This window comes from Ixodes scapularis, unplaced genomic scaffold, assembly GCF_016920785.2.
Source record: "Ixodes scapularis isolate PalLabHiFi unplaced genomic scaffold, ASM1692078v2 PGA_scaffold7__128_contigs__length_106722199, whole genome shotgun sequence".
Classification (NCBI taxonomy): Eukaryota; Metazoa; Arthropoda; class Arachnida; order Ixodida; family Ixodidae; genus Ixodes; species Ixodes scapularis.
The window spans coordinates 43,260,795-43,277,313 of NW_024609882.1; the positions used below are offsets into that span (position 1 = coordinate 43,260,795).

The 16,519-nt window shown below is 47.4% G+C and overlaps 1 protein-coding gene across 2 annotated transcripts in view; it reads right to left on the bottom strand.

The window, feature by feature from the left end:
* The window catches only part of LOC8050724 (protein lin-9 homolog), a 39,522-nt gene that overhangs the window by 11,843 nt on the left and 11,160 nt on the right, over positions 1 to 16,519 (bottom strand). For both annotated transcript variants that reach the window (XM_029971759.4, XM_029971758.4), the window contains exons 8-11: positions 15,606 to 15,763; positions 15,403 to 15,536; positions 13,466 to 13,582; positions 11,852 to 11,956 (exon numbers count right to left, since the gene is read on the bottom strand). In XM_029971759.4, coding sequence (XP_029827619.3) covers positions 11,852 to 11,956; positions 13,466 to 13,582; positions 15,403 to 15,536; positions 15,606 to 15,763 — 514 coding nt within the window. The remainder of the gene's footprint in view (positions 1 to 11,851; positions 11,957 to 13,465; positions 13,583 to 15,402; positions 15,537 to 15,605; positions 15,764 to 16,519) is intronic.

Consider the following 16,519-nt stretch of genomic DNA (forward strand, 5'->3'; position numbering starts at 1 on the left):
TTGATGACGCGTGCCAGCCAATAGGGGGTATTCACTGGATGCCATATTTGAGGTAACTGCTTACAGCGCATGCCCGGGAAGAGTTTCCCGTCAGCTGTCGGGCAACCGCAAGAGAAGAGGGGAAGGGGAAATTCTCTTATCACCCGGACTCTCCTTTGTAGGTCCCAGGCTTCCCCAAACGTCGCTATTCTCCCTCTGGAAGGTTATAGAAGATTAACTTGCCACTCAAAATTCGTACAAAAGCATCTTTCCCCCCTCTCTCTTCCCCGGTGGTAAGAAAGCAGCAGCGAGCTCAGCTATGACCGCCAGTGAATACTCCCTGTAGGAGCATAATCCACCAGAAATCGGCTTCCCTTGGGAAAGGAGATTTTAGGCGTCATTTGGCCAACGTTTGGCGTGGCTTCAAAGCTGATGACATTGGTTCGCTCCATGGGACAGTTAATGCTTTCGCATTAAAACTCCGTTATGTTTTGTTGGGTATTTTTTTCTAAGACATCACCAATAGGCACATTTAGAACATGTAAAACCACTAGTGTTGTGTGGATATTAAAATAGTAGTGCCCATTAATACGAAATTCAATATTTGTTTCGAGATAAATGGTGATATATTCATACTTTTCGAAGTGTTGAGGGGGGGACACAACCCTAAAATGCTTATTTTCTGCAAAAAAAAAAAAGTGTTTTTCAAATTATGCAGTTTTGGCAATTCTAACTATTAATGAGCAACATGGCAAAGTTTGGCAAACTTCAGCACCGTAGTTACCAAGAAAATAAACATTTTCAACTCCTCAGTGCTCCTGAGCTGCGGAGTGCTCGCAGAAGATGCGAGAAAGGCACCATTTTCTCAAATTTTAGAACGGCACAGCGCCTCACTCGCGAGGCCTAGCATGGCATTAGTACCTTCGTTGGAAAGGCCGTGCATGGAACGCATAGAACATGCCACTCCTGTTTTTCATTCAAATGCTGCTGCACGCATGGGCGGATATCAGGCACAGCCAATGGAAACCACGAGAACTCGGAACCATGGGACACCAGCACTACGATAAAGACCAGCTACTGCCACTTCGTCCTTCAGTGGGCCCAGCAGCCGTGCATGAAACGCATCGAACATGCCGCTCCTGTTTTCCATTCAGGTGAGCGACCGAAACTATGGTAGATGCTACAAAAGCGATAATAGCTGCTTATTCATGCTGCTGTGCCCCGGAGAGTTCCTTTCTTGTATGTCATTTTGCCCCGAAGTGTTTAGTTCTTGTATGTCGTTTTGTTATAAAAAGATACTGCTAACGCTCTGCGGAGACGTAGTAGTATATCGCAACCCCAGAAAGCTTGAAATAATGGTAGAACAAATTCTTGAAGGTCAAAAATGCATAACCAACGATGTAAAACAGATCAAAGATAAGCAAAATCAGTTCCAAACTTCCGTAGATGAAATGAGCGGAAGGACTGCTCGTCTTGAAAACTCACTAGTCGCAATAAAAAAGAACGAAGAAGCTATCATGGAACTGCATAGCTCAGTAAACGAATTACGAAGAACGGTTACAAATCAACAAGCTGCGTTAACCGACCTCATGAAGACAGGAGCCGTGAAAACGGCATGATCATATTTGGAGTTCCCGAGCCTGAAAACGAAACACATGACGACATTCAATCAAAAGTACTTGAGGAACTCTTTCATGGTCGTCTCGGTGTGACTGTACAGACGGCTGAACGAATAATAGACTATATTCGATTATAATGAAGTTCCGTGATTATAACGAAAAAATTGAGGTTTTTAAGAACTGCCTTAAGTTAAAAGGTTCCAGCATCTCCCTTCCAAACGACTTCTGCCAGGAAACATTCCGTAAACGAAAACAGCTTTGGGATAGTGCGGAGACGGAGAGAGCTACTGGTCATCGGGTTAAGTTTTTTGAAGATAGGTTCCAGATTGCCAATGATTTGTATTTCTGCGATAACGAGACCGGCTGCCGAACTAAAATGTCCAAAGATAGACTCGCGCCAGTTGTAAACAAGTGATGCAAGGGCTTTCCGTATACGAGACAAGTTCAAGCCCACAAGTGGAGAGATTTCTCTTGGCACGTGAACGTGCCTCGCCTCATAAAGCATTTTCACTCAGAAATAGTCAAAAAATGTTTCTGCACTAAAAATTTGAACCTGCTTATTTACATACAGTCGCCGACCTATTTTTTGGACATCGCAGGGGCCAAAAAACAATTGAATAATTGAATAATACAGCAATTAGAAAAACTAGCAGATTAAAAACTTGCCTTTATTACGTATAAGCATCCCCCCCCCCCCACAAAATTTTTTTCATTTCTTGCCAGGCAATTTATTATGGTGTAGGAAGACTACCCAATCAATGGTGTGCAACAGTCACATGTTTTTCAAAAAGCCGAAAAATGCAGCTGTTCGAAACCGAAATCAGGCACGAAGGTCGGAGAAGTGCAGAGAAGAGAGTGAGTGGCAAAAGCCATGTGGCTATACCCGACCTTGCATTTTTAATGCAAAAGCATTAGCTGTCTCATGGAGCGAGCTGAAGTCATCAGTTTGAAGCGCGAAAACGGTACATAGTTCCCCCGATCCTTCGGTTCTATTGGCTGGCGCGTGTCGACAGGGCTCCCATTGGCCGCTGCGCTCGTCAGTTTCCACGACTGCTCACTCCATGGTGCTGCGTGTCCATCAGTGTCCTGAGCACGGAGCGTCCAAGTTCACCGCGCCCAGGGGAGCACACATGCTGACCGACGACGAAAAGTATGCAGCAGACGAAAAAGGGAGCGGATGAGCGGCTTGCATACTTTCGCCTTCACAACTCATAAGGAAAGCTTAGGTGTAGTTTCCCCTCTAATTTTTTTTTTTTTGCCGCAGACGATTTGTAAGCGGGAACCGTTTGCTGTGCGATTCCTTAGCAGTTATGCTTGTTCCGCTCGCTATTCGGCACTTCAAGATGAGTTGTTTTGTACATTGGAGAGTTGAAGATGAGTAGTGAGTGCCCGTGGTAAATTTCCGTGATCGGCTCCGAAAAGAATGACCCCAAGATGTTGCGTGAAGAGCTGCCTCACATGTCCTCTGTCCGAAAAAAGTGACGTTGTGCGGCAGGGTCTGCAAAAGTTTCCGAAAAATCAACGGGATCGGGACCAATGGCTGGCTGCAATTCCTGCAGAACAGTTACGGGCACGTCGGATAGCGGACGCTACCAGATTTATATGCACCTTGCATTTTGTGGAAAGTGACTACACTGAGTTCGCAGGAGTTAAAAAGGAAATCCCATACCATGTAGTTCAGCGACGTTTCGTCCACAACATTTAGTTTTTTTCAATGATAATTGTAAAAAAAAAAAAAAAAAAAGTAAATATCGCAAAACATATGAAAAAAAAAATGTACACCCTATTTGGAATCAAACCTGGTTCCGCGGCGTGTGAAGCGGACGTTTTTCCACTGAGCTACTGGGGAAACAATTTCGTTAGTAGTAATGCAACCAGTCAACTGTAGGGAGGAAAGTTTGCTGCCGATTTTCCTTCAGCAAAAGCACTCCCCGGGTCGAAGTCGGGCAGCTCCTCGCATCAGCCACATTCGCACCTAGTAAAGAAATCGTACGCGTGCATATTCAACTCAAACTACGCACTTCGTGCTTGACGTTTGCGCGAGCGATGTCTTCAGCCACGAGAAAGGGGCGACGGGTCAGCGACATCTTCATGCAAATCGGCTTGGTGGTAGGGCGTGTCGTATGGGATGAATACCATATCTTTTGATCATTCCAAAAATTTCCTTTCAAAAGAAGACAGAATTTGCCGGTACCACGAATGAGAATTCTGAAGTACAGGTTTCACGCCCGTCGTCCGCTGCCATCGCCGTCCCTGCGAGTCCCACGATATGCGAAACGACGGCATGTTGAGAATTACACAGTGAACGCACAGAATGCTTCCGGTTCTCTGTGCAACTTTTTTTTTTAATCAACGTATTTGCAGCTTTTTAGAAGCCACAAAAAATGGGTGTCATATTTTTTTCTATTTTAAATATTGGTTTGATGACCAACAACTTTGATTAAATTTGGTGGTCATGTCTAAACCTTAGAAAACGGCCAATGACCGCGGAAAAGAGAATGAGCGCGACCCTAATCGGCCAGTTCATGATTCGGGCAGAAAGAAACCGAATTTTGAGCCGCAAATTTTGTTCTGGGTAGTTGGGCTCTCCTACGTCACGTACAACTAAAAGCCTCAGCGAGCATAAATACCCTGTCAGTGTACCTTTAAAAAAGTTGTCAATAGAGCCTTGCTTCAGGTCAATCCTCTGCTTGCATTCGGCCACTTTCTATTAGCTTGAGATTTGCTGCCTTTTCTAGCGTTATGGTAGAGTACTTTCCGCTTCTTAGTGACACTTTATGGCGGCGGAAGAACAGATGGGGCCATGACGTCCCCCAAGCCAGCATGGTCCGAAAACACGATTCACCGAGACGAGATGAGAAGCGCAAATCCACGACTGCAGAATGGCCAATGAACAAAGAAAAATGGTAATAACGATGATGATAATGACGTGCAGCTAGAGAAAAAGAAGGCTGCAAAAATGTTCCAAAAGCCGGGTGAATTCATGATTGAAAAGGTTTACTCCGACTTAACATAACAAATTAATAACAAAAGGTACACACGTTTCGCCACCTATGCAGGTGGCATCTTCAGTATACACTGACACAAATGAGGTGAGGTCGACCAGTCTACTTATCACACACGTCCCCGTAAACGTCCGGCAGGGGGCCACGGTTGGTGTTGCACATCGATGAGTCACGGCGAATGCACCAGGACTCGACGAATTTTCTTTGCCCCCACCTTTGTTCTCGGGCCAGCGTCGTCGCATTGTCCAGGTCGAAACTGTGTCCTGTCGTCCAGCAGTGTTCGACAAGTTCCGTCTTGGACCGCGTGGCATGGGTGGCCTTGGCAACGTCCCTTTTGTGTTCTTTCAATCTCGTTGCCCTCTTTCTGCCCGTTTCGCCGATGTAGGTCGCGTCACAATCCCCGCACTGCACTTTGTATACGACCCCCCTCTGACCGTCTGCAGAGGTGCGGTCCTTCGGTTTCGGGAACACATTCGCTAAGGTATAATGTGGTTTAAAAACAGTTTGTACGCCCAGCGGGCGCAAAGCTCTCCGAACAGCATCTGACACGCCCTGGACATAGGGAATAGATACAATAGACGTTGCCCGCACTCGTGACTCACTCCCCCTTCCCCTCTGCATTCGCCTCTGCGTATCGTTAATAAACGTCCTCGGATAATGGCGCCGCTCTAACGCACCAACCACATTTTCTACCTCTTGCAACCGTAGCTGCTTGTTAGAGCACACTGCATCACAACGTGATAAAAAGGTTCTTACAACGGACTGTTTGTGTTCGGTCGGGTGATGTGAGTCAAAGGACAAAAAATTTCCGGTGTCACACTGCTTACGGTACACCGTCGTTTCCACACTGCCATTACTGGCCCGGCGTACCAACACATCCAAAAAAGGCAACGCATTTTCTGTCTCTGTTTCGTACGTGAACTGAATGGCGTGGTGTACGCTGTTCAGCGCCACGTGGAAAGCATCTAGGTTAATTCTTTTCAAAATTACAAAAGTGTCATCTACGTACCTACAGTACATTTTCACCGGAAAGGGTACTGAGTTTAGCACCCGTGTTTCGACGTGCTCCATCATTAAGTTTGCTACGGTAACAGAAATAGGACTTCCCATAGGGCACCCTTCGATTTGATGGTAAATCGTGTTGGCGAAACTGAAGTACGTTTGATTCAGGCAAAACCGCAACAAAATTATAATATCCTCCACAAGTAAGGACGTACGACTCTCCAAATTACAATCTTCTTTCAAACGCGCCTCTACATAATCGATAGCCAGGCCAATGGGGACATTTGTAAACAATGAGATAACATCAAAAGACACCATAACATCGTCATCATCAAGCTGCTGCGTACGGACTTCGGTTACAAAATCGCGAGAATTTCTAACCGACCTAGAGTTGTCCTCAGTTAACGGCTTCAGCACTTCAACCAAGAACTTTGACAGGTTGTAAGTTGGTGAACCTACAAAAGACACGATAGGACGGAGAGGGCAGCCCTCTTTATGCACCTTAGGTAGCCCGTAGATGGTTGGAGTGGCTCCGTCCGAAGAAAACAGTCGGCGGTACAACGTTTGATCCAAACGTCCTTTGTTACGCAGTACCCGTAAATGTTCAACGAGCTGGCGCTCTGACTTTGCTGTCGGGTCACGGTTCAGCTTCATAAAGTGCGAGGGATCGTTCAAGATGTTGTACATTTTCTCCTCATAATCCTTTCGATCTAGCAACACAGTAGCCTTTCCCTTATCTGCCGAAAGGATAACGATAGATTTATCTGATTTGAGATCATTTAGCGCCGTGCGTTCCCCAGCGGTAAGGTTCGTCCGAGTGCTTTTTGCATTCGCCAGGACACTTACAATTCGGCTACGAGCCAAGTTTACCCCAGTTGTATCCTGGATATGCCGCAACTTCTCCTCAACCTCCACGATGATATCACGTCTGGGCACTTTCCGTGGGGCAATTGCGAAATACAGGCCCTTCGACAATAAGCTCATGTGGTTGTCCGAAAGACGTTTCGAGGAAAAGTTATGCACTGCTTCTAAACTTTCCTGTTCTGGCCGATGGCGAGGTAACAACCGGGACAACTTCTGGCGATGAACTTCGGTGCACTTGCCTCTTTCCAAGTCTTCAGCTTGTTTGCGCGCCCTGATGATGTCGTGGAAATCATTGGGACGAAGCCTAGAGCGGAGACAGGTTTCCGCCGCGTACACACGACGTCTTACTTGCTGTATTTCTTGCTTGTTATCCTGTATTCTGGCTTTCAGGCAGTTGCGGCTAAAGTTCCGTGCGAGCGTGCGGCCATAGGGGGTGTCGACGAGGGTCTTGCAGTGGAGACTTCTGGGCACCACGTTGTTGTTCAGGCACTCGTAGTTGAAGCGCAGGTGACATTCCAGCCGCACGATCTTCGTAGACTGGTTGATGTACTCCCTCACAGTGCCAAAGAGAATACTTCCGTAGAGAACTCGGATAAATGCAAAAATGTTCCAAAAGCCGGGTGAATTCATGATTGAAAAGGTTTACTCCGACTTAACATAACAAATTAATAACAAAAGGTACAGATGTTTCGCCACCTATGCAGGTGGCATCTTCAGTATACACTGACACAAATGAGGTGAGGTCGACCAGTCTACTTATCACACACGTCCCCGTAAACGTCCGGCAGGGGGCCACGGTTGGTGTTGCACACCGATGAGTCACGGCGAATGCACCAGGACTCGACGAATTTTCTTTGCCCCCACCTTTGTTCTCGGGCCAGCGTCGTCGCATTATCCAGGTCGCGTTATCCAATGCGACGACGCAGGTCGCGTTATCCAATGCGTCGCATTATCCAATGCGACGACGCTGGCCCGAGAACAAAGGTGGGGGCAAAGAAAATTCGTCGAGTCCTGGTGCATTCGCCGTGACTCATCGGTGTGCAACACCAACCGTGGCCCCCTGCCGGACGTTTACGGGGACGTGTGTGATAAGTAGACTGGTCGACCTCACCTCATTTGTGTCAGTGTATACTGAAGATGCCACCTGCATAGGTGGCGAAACATCTGTACCTTTTGTTATTAATTTGTTATGTTAAGTCGGAGTAAACCTTTTCAATCATGAATTCACCCGGCTTTTGGAACATTTTTGCATTTATCCGAGTTCTCTACGGAAGTATTCTCCTTGGCACTGTGAGGGAGTACATCAACCAGTCTACGAAGATCGTGCGGCTGGAATGTCACCTGCGCTTCAACTACGAGTGCCTGAACAACAACGTGGTGCCCAGAAGTCTCCACTGCAATACCCTCGTCGACACCCCCTATGGCCGCACGCTCGCACGGAACTTTAGCCGCAACTGCCTGAAAGCCAGAATACAGGATAACAAGCAAGAAATACAGCAAGTAAGACGTCGTGTGTACGCGGCGGAAACCTGTCTCCGCTCTAGGCTTCGTCCCAATGATTTCCACGACATCATCAGGGCGCACAAACAAGCTGAAGACTTGGAAAGAGGCAAGTGCACCGAAGTCCATCGCCAGAAGTTGTCCCAGTTGTTACCTCGCCATCGGCCAGAACAGGAAAGTTTAGAAGCAGTGCATAACTTTTCCTCGAAACGTCTTTCGGACAACCACATGAGCTTATTGTCGAAGGGCCTGAATTTCGCAATTGCCCCACGGAAAGTGCCCAAACGTGATATCATCGTGGAGGTTGAGGAGAAGTTGCGGCATATCCAGGATACAACTGGGGTAAACTTGGCTCGTAGCCGAATTGTAAGTGTCCTGGCGAATGCAAAAAGCACTTGGACGAACCTTACCGCTGGGGAACGCACGGCGCTAAATGATCTCAAATCAGATAAATCTATCGTTATCCTTTCGGCAGATAAGGGAAAGGCTACTGTGTTGCTAGATCGAAAGGATTATGAGGAGAAAATGTACAACATCTTGAACGATCCCTCGCACTTTATGAAGCTGAACCGTGACCCGACAGCAAAGTCAGAGCGCCAGCTCGTTGAACATTTACGGGTACTGCGTAACAAAGGACGTTTGGATCAAACGTTGTACCGCCGACTGTTTTCTTCGGACGGAGCCACTCCAACCATCTACGGGCTACCTAAGGTGCATAAAGAGGGCTGCCCTCTCCGTCCTATCGTGTCTTTTGTAGGTTCACCAACTTACAACCTGTCGAAGTTCTTGGTTGAAGTGCTGAAGCCGTTAACTGAGGACAACTCTAGGTCGGTTAGAAACTCTCGCGATTTTGTAACCGAAGTCCGTACGCAGCAGCTTGATGATGACGATGTTATGGTGTCTTTTGATGTTATCTCATTGTTTACAAATGTCCCCATTGGCCTGGCTATCGATTATGTAGAGGCGCGTTTGAAAGAAGATTGTAATTTGGAGAGTCGTACGTCCTTACTTGTGGAGGATATTATAATTTTGTTGCGGTTTTGCCTGAATCAAACATACTTCAGTTTCGCCAACACGATTTACCATCAAATCGAAGGGTGCCCTATGGGAAGTCCTATTTCTGTTACCGTAGCAAACTTAATGATGGAGCACGTCGAAACACGAGTGCTAAACTCAGTACCCTTTCCGGTGAAAATGTACTGTAGGTACGTAGATGACACTTTTGTAATTTTGAAAAAAATTAACCTAGATGCTTTCCACGTGGCGCTGAACAGCGTACACCACGCCATTCAGTTCACGTACGAAACAGAGACAGAAAATGCGTTGCCTTTTTTGGATGTGTTGGTACGCCGGGCCAGTAATGGCAGTGTGGAAACGACGGTGTACCGTAAGCAGTGTGACACCGGAAATTTTTTGTTCTTTGACTCACATCACCCGACCGAACACAAACGGTCCGTTGTAAGAACCTTTTTATCACGTTGTGATGCAGTGTGCTCTAACAAGCAGCTACGGTTGCAAGAGGTAGAAAATGTGGTTGGTGCGTTAGAGCGGCGCCATTATCCGAGGACGTTTATTAACGATACGCAGAGGCGAATGCAGAGGGGAAGGGGGAGTGAGTCACGAGTGCGGGCAACGTCTATTGTATCTATTCCCTATGTCCAGGGCGTGTCAGATGCTGTTCGGAGAGCTTTGCGCCCGCTGGGCGTACAAACTGTTTTTAAACCACATTATACCTTAGCGAATGTGTTCCCGAAACCGAAGGACCGCACCTCTGCAGACGGTCAGAGGGGGGTCGTATACAAAGTGCAGTGCGGGGATTGTGACGCGACCTACATCGGCGAAACGGGCAGAAAGAGGGCAACGAGATTGAAAGAACACAAAAGGGACGTTGCCAAGGCCACCCATGCCACGCGGTCCAAGACGGAACTTGTCGAACACTGCTGGACGACAGGACACAGTTTCGACCTGGACAATGCGACGACGCTGGCCCGAGAACAAAGGTGGGGGCAAAGAAAATTCGTCGAGTCCTGGTGCATTCGCCGTGACTCATCGGTGTGCAACACCAACCGTGGCCCCCTGCCGGACGTTTACGGGGACGTGTGTGATAAGTAGACTGGTCGACCTCACCTCATTTGTGTCAGTGTATACTGAAGATGCCACCTGCATAGGTGGCGAAACGTCTGTATTTTCCCACCAAATTTAGTGGGGAAAATAAATTGGTGTACCAGCTCACATCAATTTCCCCACTGACTTTGATGGTAAAAGTTAACTGATGCGAAGATCACGCAATGTCAGTTCATGCGACGTAACCACCACTTTAGTTTCCCCGCTAAATTTAGCGAGAAATGCACAGGCGGATGGATAACGTTTTGGGATTGGATGGTTCCAATAAAAAGCATTTCATGCTTTGATAATGCGTTGCTCCTTGCATTGAGCATGCTTTCCTTGCAAAGGAATGCATGCTCTTAAGACTTTGCTGTCCTGCAACGGCAATGTAGAGGACGCAGATGTGCTCGCCGTCGGCACATTGCGCAGGTCCCTTCCGTCGTCGTGGTCGTCACATGATGGTGTTTCGTTGTTACTAAGCGTAATGTACTCATTGTCCGAGTCATCATAGTCACTTTGCCCAAGCAGCCCCCCAATTCCTGAGTCTGTCAAAGCTTTGTGCCACTTCAAAGCATCCATGACCCAAAACAAGAAGAACAAAGATATTTCTAAGGTTCCGTGTTTTCGGATAAATCCGAAAAAACACTTCGCGGTAAATTTTTTGTCAATTTGGTTTTATCTGGAAAACTCCGAATTTCGAGGTCACAGCGACAAATTAAACAGCAAAAAAGGCGGAGTTTTACAACTAAACTTTATAAGAGCACAAGGTTAGTGGTCCTGGAGAGATTCCACTTCAGTTTATTTTGAAACTTGGAACTACAGTAAAACCTCGTTATAACAAAGTTGAAGGAGCGGTCGTAATTATTTCGTTATAACCATTAGTTTGTTATAGCCAATGTCCATTTCTTCCCACTATTAGCAAGCAAGGGGAATTATGATTGCTTTGTTATATCCATTAGTTTGTTATATCCCGTTTTGTTATAACGAGGTTTTACTGTACTGACAAAAAGGGGGTTTGCCTTTTAGCGCGCCTGGGTTCCTTATGGACAACAGGTCATAGTACCCAGACCTTATTTATTTTGCTTTCGAATTTTTAGATTTTACGCAGTAAATTAAACTTCAAAATTCAAAGAATTGGGAATCTAACAAAAATAAACTCCGATAAACCCTAAATCTCCCACAAAATATGAACTCCGAAAAACACACTCCGAATTTCGCGAGAGATAAACTTCCAAAACATGAAATCCTAGATATTTCTCACCAATACAATTAAACTCTATCACCACCCGGCAAACACAAATTCATCGTGTTTGGTACTGTGTTCGACAAATGGCGGCATTAATATAGCCTCCGTCGAAAAATGCCGTGCTAAAGATGCACGCCCCAGTCAAGTGGTTAAACCTCTATATCGCGAGATATTCTACGTTTGGCACCGTCCAAGCACAACTGAGCCGACACTGGACGTGGTTTCACTTCCAAACATTGGGGTATGTGACGCCATTGCTGTGGTCGCTGACCACGGCTCCGTGGCATTTCGCACCGTTTGTCTGCATGAACTGCTCCGGCCCTGCAGAGCGTTTTCACTATCCCAAAATATAAGACATCCTACATGAGAACATCACTGCAGCCGGCAGTTTTAAGAAATTCGTGCCACTCCAAAATTCGGATCAACGGCGGTTGTGTCGTCGAGATTTCGTCGCGCCTTCTGCGCACAACTCCCGTCCTCTCCCAACATACTTTTTCACTCGTAGCCGAGAGGAAATGAGATTGAGTTACCATGAGGGTGAGAAAGTCAACGGGAAAGCCGCCCACGGTGGACGTCTCGTCGCCGCCAGAGAGGCCGGGCCGCAACGGAGAACCTCCCAGCAGCGGGTCGTTCTCCTGAGGACCCAAAGAAGAGCGTTAAAAGGACAACTTCAGGTTTCCTTTGGGACGAAATGTTTCACTACCTCGGCCCGCTTGAGTGCCTAAATGCATGTCAAATCTGCTCCCAGACACCCGTTGCCCTTTCGACGAACCGCACAATTTACGAGCCTCAGTACGGTGGCCGCAGCGCGTCTCCGACTGGTGCGCTTAGCGTCCTACTCTACCCCCATCGTCGAAAGTGGTTCCGAAGCGGCAACAAGCGACGCCGTAGAGGCTAAACTGTAATGCTGTCGGATATTGCGATCCTGGCGATTGGTCGTAGGAACGCTGGCGAAAAGCACGAACAAATGCGAGTGTCGCCGTGTCCGAACTCCTGGCCGCTGAAGCTTCAGTGGACTGCCACACTGGAGAGCAACCCGCAGCAGAGTGTGTGTCTACTACATCCACCACCACTGCCGAGGCGCCGCCAGGACTACGACTGGTGACAGCTTGAGTCTTCTATGACGTCACCGGGCGGAAATTCAGGGACCACTTTTTTGGGCGCGGTAAGCGCGCCAATTGGAGATACGATCCTGGCACCGTGGCAATTTCGGATATTTTCTTGGCGATTGAACTGGGTTCCAGGCATGTCCCAGGCAATGTTGCCCAAATTTCAGCCAAAACTGGCGCTTCTGAGCAGCGCAAATCAATGAAACAGTCGCGGTAATAATCGTACTGGGATCGATTGCGGCGAAGCCTCAACAGTTGCGGGAAACGCCAGGAAAAGTGGAGTTCGCGTGACGTTGTGGGACCAAGAAGCGCGACGTCGCAAGTGACATGCAAGCAACTGGTTGAAACGAGACGTGCCCTCGGTCACGTTTTGGTTCGCGCTTTTTATGAACACTGTTCCAATTTCCACTTGAATAACCATGAAAAGCATAAATCGGACCGGAAATGATTACAAAACTGTAAGCATAATTATTTTTCTCTTTGCTACGCTGGACGCGAAACGGGCAATGCTGGATGCAAAACGGGCAACACTTGCTAAGCACTGTCAAAAACTAACAAAGCAACAAATATTAGGAAGATATATAAAACCTATAGACCATTCCACAGCGTTTTGAAAAAATGCTAAATTTGGACGCGCTTGCAGGTTTTGGTTTCTCATCGGAGTGCACCTTGTGCCAGCGTCCCTGCCTGCCCTCCCCTCTCCCCCCTCCTCCTCCTCTTCGTAACCCAGGCACGCGGCTATCGCCTGAGCTCTCTCGTAGAACGGAAGCAAGTGTGGTGCACAAGCCCTGCGCGTCTCCGCCCAGGTAGGGGGGACGACCGCTGGCTCACTCATAAAGTAAACGCATAAATGAGGACACTGCTTTTAGATGCATAGTACAAGTCCATCACTGGGTTCTGGCACCTTATATGCCGTAATTCCTCGACCAGAACTACCACACCTTCTGTAGAGCATACAAAGAAGAAAGGGTCGCCAAACCAGCGACACAGACTGAGGTGTGTAGCTGGCCTACATTGAGCGGGAAGAAGACTCACAAGCCGTGCCCCCTGGGTGTAGGGAATGGGTCTGGGAGGAGTGACATAGAAGATGTGCCGAGGCCGTTGTCTCTGAAGGAAGGACGCTTTGGGCATGGTCTCTGGAGGGTCGATGCTCTGAAATGCGAAACAAAAAAAAAGTGAATGAGAAAAAGAGCAGTTTTCCTGGTAAAGCAGTTCCCTTCTTTCGGTTCCCTTCCCCCATTACTTGCATATTTTTAGAGAACTCAATACTGTAAATTAATTATTATTGCGAGCTCAAAATATATCAGACTTCGGAAATATTTTGCAGGCACAAAATTTCTCGATTTAGAGTGTTATACTACCTGTTTGTTACCATGGGCCGTTCAAAACATTTTCCAAGTCGTGAAAATTTGGTTTTCTTAAAGGGATGCTGAACCGAAATTTGGATTCCCCGAAACACGCGGCAAAAGCGTGCAATGGGATGCTACAAACACAAAAACATCTCTCATACAGCGATATCTCGAATGGATGACTGTATTTTTTTAAAAAAAAGGCACATTTGGCACAAATGTTGACGTCATGTTTCTCCGAGAAGGAGAGGGAACGACCTCGCGTCTTCTCCGCCTCGCTGCCTTGAGGGAGCGAAGCGAAAAGAGGAGGAAACAAGATATCTTGACATCACGCGCCTCGTCGGCCTGGTTCAATCTCGACCTCTTTTTCCAAAAATACGGCCGTCCATTTGAGATATCGCCTTACGAGTAGTGTTGTAGGGATTGTAGCGTCCCGCCTACATCTCCTGCATTGTTTTTTTGAAATCCAAATTTCGGTTCACCATCCCTTTAAGTTGTTTACGGTGATCATTTTCAAGGATGTGAATGTAGGTTCCACTTGACCACTAAAATTCAATGAAAGGTGCCGGGATGAATACGGCATAATTAAAATAACCGAGACTCGCTTCCGATGCTTCTACGCTGTCGGCACAAGACCTTATAGGGCAACTCCGCTTCATTTTCGATGCTGAAAAAACAACGCAGTTCTCTTTAGTATCACCCATAAGACTACACGTCAAGTTTTACGACGTAATTAAGCCTAAAAGTTTGTTAAACTGGTAAACAAAGTTTGAGATGCCTCAAGTCTCCGAAATCTGCTAATTCTAGCGGCCGATGTGCGGCGCAGAGAACAACGCAGTCAATACCGCGTGTTGGCGCAGCCAACACTGCGCCGCACGTCATAGTCTGGGACCGCTTTTTTTCTTGTTTTTTACTTTATTGAGGCGCAGCCTACAGGCGGCGCCAGCAGCGTGCATACCTATGTCCACGTGATCCAAAACGCGCATGCGCTAATGAGCGTCCAAGCGAGCGCTCCGCGCTTGTCGTCGGAAAGACCGAACCTGCTGCGTCTCGGAGCAACGTTTTGTGCTGCGATGCCTGGCATATTCCGAGTGGTTTACTTAACTTCAACTACTAATGGTTCCAAAACATAACTTTAAAACAACTTGCCTTTTTCAGCGTCAAGACACTCTGCGGCCGCGGTTTATGCACACGTCGTTGGATAGCAGAGACCGTGGAGCAGACGACACGGTGCGACGACGCTTGCTCCGCCAATCCGTTCGTCCGCGCGGTCGGCAAGGTCGTGCGGTGACGTTCGTACCACGTGGGTTATCCCAGACTATGACGACGCAAGACCAATGTTGCCAGGCGCGGGCGCAGTTTCGGTTTCGGTTCGTGATCAGGAGTAAAGAAGGATTACGAGAATTATATTTCCTTTTTTGAGAAACAAACGACGTCGAGCTGTTTATTAGTATACCTTAATGTATTTACCAAAAACCCCGAAATTCCTGGAATTGAGCGGAGTTGCCCTTTAAAGAGAGTTTTTTCGTTAAATGGTTACACGGGTACCGACTGACTCTTTGGAGTGCAAAGGAACTCGCTGCCACGTCCTGCAATCAAGTGATACCCAAAGAGGAAGCGTACCAGAACTTCGAAGTCCGGCACCGAGTGAGTACCGAGCCCGGAGCGATCGAACTTCGTCCGGTACGTCGCAGTTTGGGTGTCCACGGCGTCGATGGATCCCTCAAACAGTCCGTCCTGGGGCTTCCGCAAGCGAGCTTAAACGCCGGAAAGGAATAAAACTCGTCACCTCGAAAGGACGCCCAGAGAGTATGGGAGGGCAGTACCGGTGACTTTGGTGCCGATGACCAGGGGCAGCGGTATATCGGCGGGCAGGTTGCTGAAGTTGTCCGCGGTGAGCACCTTCCGCTGCTGCACCTGTCGGATGTTGTTTCTTCGCTCGTGGAGGGAGCGGATCTCCTCTTCGAAGAATGACGGCGAACACCTGCACGGGCATTGCGGGGATGTCGCCGACAAATCACAGCGGCGGGGCTCAAAAAGCCAATTTGTAAATAAATGGGGGGAGGGGGGGGGGCTAGACCATCGCTAGGAATGGCGCTGTATCGTGTGATGTCGGCACTGCAAAAATAGGCGCTATTTTCAGAGCCGAGTTGGCGCCATGTGTGAATGGGCCTTGATTAAAACTCTTCAGTGTTTCCTAATTCAAACACTTCAGTGACTTTTGACGCTTCCTTAAAAAGCCCCTGAAAAGGAAAAAAATTTTTTTTAAACAATCTGATTGCGACACGCAGGTAAAAAAATTAAATTATTGTGAAAAAAATTTTTTTTTAGAGCAATACTGATGGCGCGGGATGAGATTTGGTTGGTAGGCACCTCCTTTTCACTTGTTTTCTCTCTGCATTCCGGGCGCGTGGGGGAGGTGGATCGACTTCGCCTTCACGCTGAGGTGGAAAGAGCGAAAGACTGAGATGGTCATTCTGGAATGACCCACGACATCATAGACTTTGCGTGCAGAATTTCAAATAAATCTCTCATTGGCAATATTGCTCTAAAAACATTTTGTTTCACGTAAAATTTATTTTTTGACATACGTGTCCCAACCAAACTGATAAAAAAAAAAAGATATTTTTTTAGGGGTTTTTGAAGCTCAATATTTCTCTCGCTCAGACTCTACCGTATTGTGGACACTACTATCCCTTGGGTTTGACTGTAGATCGGGCACTTCCGTGATTTGGACACT